We start from the raw sequence: 7994 nt of genomic DNA on the forward strand, positions 1-7994 counted from the left end.
CAGGCCTGGGTACCGCATTCTCGAGATTATGGAGATCTTGCGTATAAACTTCTAGCATATTATCTTGGAACTCCAGCACACGAGAAATTCCAGCATAATATGCGAGATTATGGAGCTCCTACATATAAACTTCCAGCATATTATGATAGAACTCCAGCACATTATAAAATTCTAGCATATTATGTTGGCAGCTCATATGTAACAAATTCGAACTCCAACATATTATGTTGGAATATTTCCGAATTTTTAAGAGTGTTTTTGTTCAGATTTTATCTTTACATGAAAAGTAACTAAATTTCGATTACTTTTGAAATTGTGGCTATTTTTCATTTAGCAGTTGTAAATATGATTATTTCTAATTTTTATCCAAGAAATATTGGACAAAATATAAAGAGATAGTAGTAAAGAGTTCCTAAAATTTTGGTGTCTGTTGTGGATATTTCGTGCCATGTACATTGAAGATTGACTTGCCTTAGACATGGTGAAAAGGCATACGAATGGACTAATTCCTAAGTTATAGAATGACGGGCTTGTCTTGACTTAGATTAGTTGCCATAAATTCGTGACCCCAAGTGTCTTCACCAAGCCACATTAATTTCGGTTATACAAATTTTATACACTTTTATGGTTATCAAATATAAATAGTTTCTGGCGCGGATTAAAAGTAAGAAATTTCACCAAATTACATTAGTTTACTATATATAGTCAAGTATAAATTGAAGTGATAATATATACTCCAACAAATGTGACAGATGTTATTGCACAGAATTTAAGAAAGAACGAGAGATTTTTGAAACTTATAATTTAAAACAAGTCATAAATATTTTTATAATTATAAATCATCTTATGAAGGATAAAAATTTAAAATTTCAATTTTAATTATTTTTTGAATATAACAATATGTCATTTTTTTGGATATAATAAAAAAATATGACATAAAATGGGAAGATTGGAGGGCAAAATCCTGCGAAATTTACAAGTCCCATATTTACACCTAATACGACATATCATTCCTTTATTTGACGGTTCAAAGTCCAATAGATGCTACTTTTACAGGGAAAAATTCAAAGATTTAAATGCCAGCACTACTATCCATAAGCTCTGAGACAGGGAAATTAAAGAGTGAGACAGATGAAGAAGAAAATGTTCTGAAAAGAAGCAAATAAATAAGGCATTGGCTTTCCAAATTGAGTTTCCCCAACAACAATGTGCATATTTTTATAGTGTCACCCTGCCTTCAACGTTCAAAAACCCCTCTTGTTCTACACATAGATACTTGCACTTCAAATAATACATGGCCGCCACCACTATTAATTCAATTTCAAATCTTTAAATTCCACTGCAATTCTGCTGCCTTCATCCCCAGGCTAACTGGCTATAAGTAACATACTACTATATAACATTTATTTAACTTTTCAAGTTGGTGTTTGTTAAAAGCTGATTTGACCAAAAGAATTAAGTGGCATTTTAGGAGAAGCATTTGGAGATTCGCTGAGAATCTAAGTTAAAACCATCCCAGGTAAGTTCCTATCTTTCCATTTCTTGATTTGTCATTTTTAGCTGCTATGTCTTTCTACAAACTAAATGTAATGAAGTTAGCGTCAATAGCCAAATTTCGAAATATTTTCCTACTCACCAAGTCTTGTGTGTTTTTTTTAAGGGTGTTTGGATCGTTTTTTTTTTTTAAGGTTTTTTAGTATTTGGCAAAGCTATAAATTGTTTAGAATAAGTTAAAAACAGTTTAAAACAACCCAAAAATAATAAGTTGGGCAACCTCAACTTATTGCTTTTTCGCTTAAAAGCTATTTTTGCTGAAAAACCCACTTTTTAAAGCCAATTCAAACGGGCTCTTAATCAGGGTGAATTGTAATTGTGATACAGTAAATCCTTTCTATAACAATCTCGTTTGTTCCAAATAATTTTGGATGTTATAACGAAGTGCTGTTATATAGAACATATATTATAACATAACATGAAATTTGGTTCCGGAAAAACTTGACTTTTATAGTAAAATGTTGTTATATAAAGATATTGTTATAAAGAGGTCTGATCGTAATAACCAAAGAACACCAAGAAGAAAACACGGTTATGAACTAGTGATAGAGCAAAGCCCCTTTTTAGTGAGGATTTGAGCGTATTTAGCCACACAACCATAAATAGTAATCTCTCATTTCATTTTATGTAGCAGTATTTCACTCACTTAAAACATCTAAGAAGAAATGATGATTTTTGGTACGCACTAACAGTACATACTGAATTTGTGGTCTTAAACATGTTATGTAGAATATTTTTGTGACTAAGAAGCATGTTATTAAGGATAAAAACTTTTAAAGTTAAAGAATTCTCAAACGTAGAAGTGTGTTACTTTTTCTGAAATAAACTTTAAAAAAAAAAACTATGTTACGTAAAATAGAATATAGGAAGTAATAATTGCATATGGTGGATAGAACTCTGGTAATATTACAAAGTTACCTCCGGGAAATGTTACAACCTACTTATATTGTCTTCATAATATAGGAAGATAGTGAAAATATGCACATCTTTTAATGATATTGACACATGCATTGGGGGAAAAATGGACTGCAAATTTTGCTTTTGCTCTCTGTTCTAGAACTACAAGCATGCTTCACCTAGTATCTCTATATATATAGTTCTTTATCATTAATAAACAGACAACTCCAACTTTTTGTTTTTTTACAGAGATCAAGACTAAAGTTGTAGAAATCTTTGTTCATAAACTCTTTTATTAAGAAGCTAAAATGCCAAGATCAAGGTGAGCTCTTGAGACCTTTGAACACCACTCACTCACTCAGTAATACTACAGTAATATTTTTGCAACTCCTTTTTTTTTTTTTTACAGCAAGTTTTCTGTTTCATTTTAAATAGGGGATCAGATATGGCTCAAAGGCAATCACCTAGAGGTCCTTTACAACTCAGAACATCAAGCTCTGATTCTGATCAGAGAACTCCTAAATTGGGAAATCATCGATCGCCACGAGGCGCTCAATCTGATCCACTAAATCAAAGGAAACTTGGTACCAGAATTGCAGATTTGGACTGTCAACTTGGGAAAGCACAAGAAGAGCTCAAAAATCTCAAGCAGCAGTTAACTTCAGTTGAAGCAGCAAAGAAAGCAACTCAAGAACAGCTTGAGAAAAAAACCAAGAAACCTACTATCCCACAACCAGAGGAAATCCAAGAACCAACAGAAACTGATGTTTTTGAAGTTCCAGTTGAGAATGTTAAAGTGAAACCACAAAATGTTGAGATTTGCAACCCCATTAATGAAGATGAGCTAAAGATCACAGCTTTATCATATGAGGAGATGGATTTGAAGAATGAAGAAATAAGCTTGTTGAAAGCCAAGTTGGAGGAGAAAGAAAAAGAGATTCAAGTGTTTTGTCAAGAAAATGAGAGCCTGAAAAAAGAGCTGAATGATAAGACACTGGAAATTTCATCCACTAAAGCTAAAGCAGAGGAAATGAATCTCAAGTTTGACCAAGTAATTCAAGAACTTGAAACAACTAAGAGTAATGCTTTTGAGATAAATGAGAAACTTGAAGAAAGCGAAAAGGCGAAGGAGGAATTAGAGAGTGAAATGAAGAAACTGAGAGTACAAACAGAACAATGGAGGAAAGCTGCAGATGCTGCAGCAGCTGTGCTGGCTGGAGAAGTGGAGATGAATGGGAGAAGGCTTTCTCAGAGGTGTGGATCAATGGATTATAAGCGCTACGGTAATGTATTCGAACCAGAAGTTGGAGGATATGGTAGTTACATGGGTTACCCAGGGTTATATGATGACTCTGATGAAGGTTTAGGGCATGTGAAGAGGAAAGGTTCTGGTATTAAGATGTTTGGCGATATGTGGAGGAAGAAGAGCCAGAAATAAGCTATTTTTAACACTCAGAAAACTTCTGTCAAATGTTGTGATGACCCAAAAGGTATCACTTGTGTTGTAATGAAATTCTACATTTCGAGGCCTTAAAAACCTCCCTTAGCACCACCTTGATTTGCGTGTGCAGTCCGGACACGTAGCCGAAAAGCTTAAATGTGAAAATCTGTGAAAAATGATAAGTTTTGACTGTAAAATGAATAAATTTGACTTCGGTCAACGTTTTGGGTAAATGGACCCGGGCCCGTCACTTGACGGTCCTGAAGGGTCCGTAGGAAAATATGGGACTTGGGCATATGCCCGGAATCAGATTTCGAGGTCTCAAACCCGAGAAACGAATTTTTTAAAGAAAATTGTTTTCTGAAATTATTTAAAAAAATTTGAAATTAAATTTGTTTAGAACATGGTGGTATCGGGTCCGTATTTTGGTTCCGGCGCCCGGTACAGATCTTATATATGATTTAAGACATTTCTGTGGAATTTGGTGAAAACGGATGTCATATGACGTGATTCGGACTTAAATTGCAAAATTGATGTTTAAAGAAGTTTTGAGAAAATTTCATTGATCTCGAGATTTAATTTGATGTTCATGATGTTATTTTGATGATTTGATTACACGAATAAGTTCGTAGGATGTTTTTGAGGTTTTGTGTGCGCTTGGTTTCGAGTTTCGAGGCCTCGAGTGAGTTTCGGGTAGGTTCCGGGGTGTCTTAGGCTTAAAAACTGAGCTGTTGCAGGCTCAGAGAGGTGGAGGACCTCTGAACATGCGAGTGCGGTCCGCACGATATGAACTGCTGCCGCGAAGAGGCCTGTGCGGCCGCACTAGTTTTTGTGCGGCCGCACTAGTTTTGGTGCGGTCCGCAGTGAAGAACAATTCACTGGTCCGACTTCGGAAGCCTATATCTTTTGATCTACAAGGTATTTTGAGATTATTCAAGAACGAAGGTTGTAGTCCTTCGTGTCTAGTTTCCTGAAAGGTAAAGAAATCACAATTTGGACATCTGTAGAGAAGGTTATGGCCAAAATACTAAGACCTGTCACTGCAGAACACAGGATGCCTATGCGGCCGCAGTTGATTTTGTGCGGTCCGCACAGGGCATCTGAGGGCAGTATATTTAGACGGAATTTTCAGTTATTTTTCATTTTTTAAGACTCCAAAACATTAGAGACGAATTTTTCAAACAACCTTTCTTCTCCAAATCAATTGTAAGTCATTTTTAACTATTTTTCTTCAATCATTAACATCTTTTAACATGATTTCAACTTCAAATCAATGATTTTCATGGGGGAAATTGGGTGTTTTGGGTAGAACCTAGGTTTTTCAAAAATTGGGGATTTGGACCTCGATTTGAGGTCCGATTTCAAAACAAATTACATATTTGAGCTCGTGGGGGAATGGGTAATCGGGTTTTGGTTCGAACCTCAAGTTTTGACCACGTGGGCCCGGGGGCGACTTTTTGGGTAAAACTTTGGAAAACTCATTTTCATGCATTCAAATTGATTCATTTAGCGTTTATTGATGTAATTAACTTGTGGCTAGATACGAGCGAATTGGCGGAGGAATCAAGGGGTAAAGCTATAATTGAAACTTGAGTTGTGTTCGAGGCATGGAGGTAAGTGTTCGGTCTAACCTTAGCTTGACGGATTAGGAGTTGAGTCCTATTTGTTAATTGCTTCTTGTTGAGTACGACGTATAGGCATGGTGACGGGTATCTATACGTTGGAGTCGAGCATGACTGTGAGTCTTAAATTGATAGTTGTTGTGTTCTTAAATGTTACTACGAATGCTTTAATTGATGATTCTCGATATTGAGCAAAGATTTAGTTTATTCTCGTGGATTTTATTTATGATTGAGTATTGGTATTAATTGAGTTGAGTAGAAGTTGAGTTAGGATTGGTTATAGCTGATTCTCCCTTGCCGGAATGATTGTTTCGATATTGTTGCTCCCTTGCCGGGAAGTTATTATATTGCTTTTGTTCCCTTGCCGGGATTTCTTGTGATTTTGTGCTGGCTTGTAAATGGGAGCGGGTGGTACGCCCACCACGAAATTTGATGAAATGGGAGCGGGTGATACGCCTACCACAAGATATGATGAAATGGGAGCGGGTGATACGCCTACTACAAGATATGATGAAATGAGAGCGGGTGGTACGCCTACCACGGAATTTAATGAAATGGGAGTGGGTGGTACGCATACTACAAGATATGATAAATGGGATCAGGTTGCACGCCTGCAACAAGATGTAAACTGAAAGTGAAATTTGCCTTTATTTTCCTTATCCTTGTTAGAAGTTAAATTTTGGTTTCCTTATAATTCTATTGAGATTCTGCCTTATCTGTTATTCCCCGAAGCATGTTTCCCCTCCCCAGTTTTAATTGTTTGTTTCCGTCTATCTTTCCGCTGTATATATATACATAATTGCATAGGTTTATCTGGAGTCTGGTCCTAGCCTCGTCACTACCTTGCCTGGGTTACGCTAGACACTTACCAGCACATGGGGTCGGTTGTCCTGATGTTACACTCTGCACTTATGTGCAGATACAAGAGCAGCACTTGGTCAGCAGTGGTAGGGGAGCCAGCCTTCAGTCCACCAAGACATCGAGGTAGCCCTGCAGGCGTCCGCATGCCCGGCGTCTCTTCTATCTATTTAGATGTTCTGTTTTCCTCTGTATCCGAGACAGACTATATTTCCTTTTTCAGACACTTGTATGTAGCATTCCTAGACAGTCCATGAATGTTTTGACACCAGTTTCTGGGTGGAGATATATGTTGGATTTTTATCCGTATCGGTTTTGGTATAATATTTATCTAAGCCTTCCGCTTAAATTTCATCTTTCGTCATTATTTAAATGCTGATTACCTGCTAATTTAATTGGTTAAAAAGGCTAAAATGAAAGAGGTTGAATTTTCCGCATTTCGTGGCTTGCCTAGCTTCTATGAGTAGGCGCCATCACGACTTTCGAGGGTGGGAAATCTGGGTCGTGACAAGTTGGTATCAGAGCTCTTGGTTATATAGGTCTCACAATTCACGGACAAGCTCAGTAGAGTCTGAGGGATCGGTACGAAGACGTCTGTATTTATCCCCAGAGGCTACAGGGTTAGGAAAAACTTCAGATTCGTTCTTTCTTGTCGTGCGGTTTGTTTCTCAATGCTAATTGAATTTCTACTCTATTATTTTGCAAATGGCGAGAACACACGCTTCCTCATCCATCGCTCAGCAGCCCGAGCCCCCATCAGCAGCTTCCACGAGGGGCAGGGGTGAGGCTGAGGTCATGTTAGAGGCCGAGGTAGGGGCAGAGCTCAGCCCCGAGAAGCAGCACCAGTGACGGAGCCTCAGGTTGATTTTGATGAGGAGGTTCCGGCCCCAGCAGTTCCGGTGGACCCAGCTCAGGTGCCAGAGAGGTTTATTGCTACCCTAGTTCTTCAGGATGCTCTGGTCCAATTAGTGGGCCTCATGGAGAGTGTCACCCGGACAGGCTTGCTTCCTGTAGCACCAGTCATCTCTCAGGCTGGAAGAGGGGCCCAGACTCCTGCTACTCGCACTCCGTAGTAGGTAGCTCCCCAGATTCAGACTCCAGCGGTTCAGCCAGTTGAGTAGTTCAGCCGGGTGTGGTAGCTCAGACCGGTGATGGAGCGGCTATGTCTGCCGATGCTTTGTGGATGCTGGATAGGTTCACCAAGCTCTTCACTTCTACTTTCAGCGGTGCATCTGCTGAGGATCCCCAAGATTACTTAGACAGCTGCCACGAGGTTCTTAGAAACATGGGTATTGTTGGGACTAATGGGGTCGATTTTGCTACGTTTCGCTTGTCTAGATCCGCCAAAACTTGGTGGAGGGATTATTGCTTAGCTAGACCAGCCGGATCGCCAGCCTTGACTTGGGAGTAGTTTACACAGCTATTTTTAGAGAAGTTTCTCCCATTATTCAGAGAGAGGCCTATCGGAGGCAGTTTGAGCGCCTCCAACAGGGTTCCATGACTGTTACCCAGTATGAGACCAGGTTCATCGACTTAGCTCGCGATGCTCTTGTCATACTACCTATCGAGAGAGAGAGAGAGAGAGAGAGAGAGAGAGGGTGAGGAGGTTTATTGATGGTCTT

At 38.7% G+C, this 7994-nt stretch overlaps 1 protein-coding gene across 2 annotated transcripts; it reads left to right on the top strand.

The window, feature by feature from the left end:
• Positions 1 to 1144: 1144 nt before the first annotated feature.
• Positions 1145 to 4197, top strand: LOC104238875 (interactor of constitutive active ROPs 4-like). 2 transcript variants are annotated; one of them, XM_009793367.2, is made up of 3 exons: positions 1145 to 1519; positions 2701 to 2773; positions 2887 to 4197. In XM_009793367.2, exons 2-3 carry the CDS (start codon positions 2760 to 2762, stop codon positions 3887 to 3889), a joined length of 1017 nt encoding a protein of 338 aa, XP_009791669.1. In that variant the 5' UTR covers positions 1145 to 1519; positions 2701 to 2759; the 3' UTR covers positions 3890 to 4197. The 2 variants fall into 2 exon arrangements, with proteins under 2 accessions (XP_009791669.1, XP_070006104.1); XM_070150003.1 differs by lacking the exon at positions 2701 to 2773.
• Positions 4198 to 7994: the final 3797 nt, after the last annotated feature.

Source organism: Nicotiana sylvestris, chromosome 6, assembly GCF_000393655.2.
Source record: "Nicotiana sylvestris chromosome 6, ASM39365v2, whole genome shotgun sequence".
In the NCBI taxonomy this organism is placed as follows: domain Eukaryota; kingdom Viridiplantae; phylum Streptophyta; class Magnoliopsida; order Solanales; family Solanaceae; genus Nicotiana; species Nicotiana sylvestris.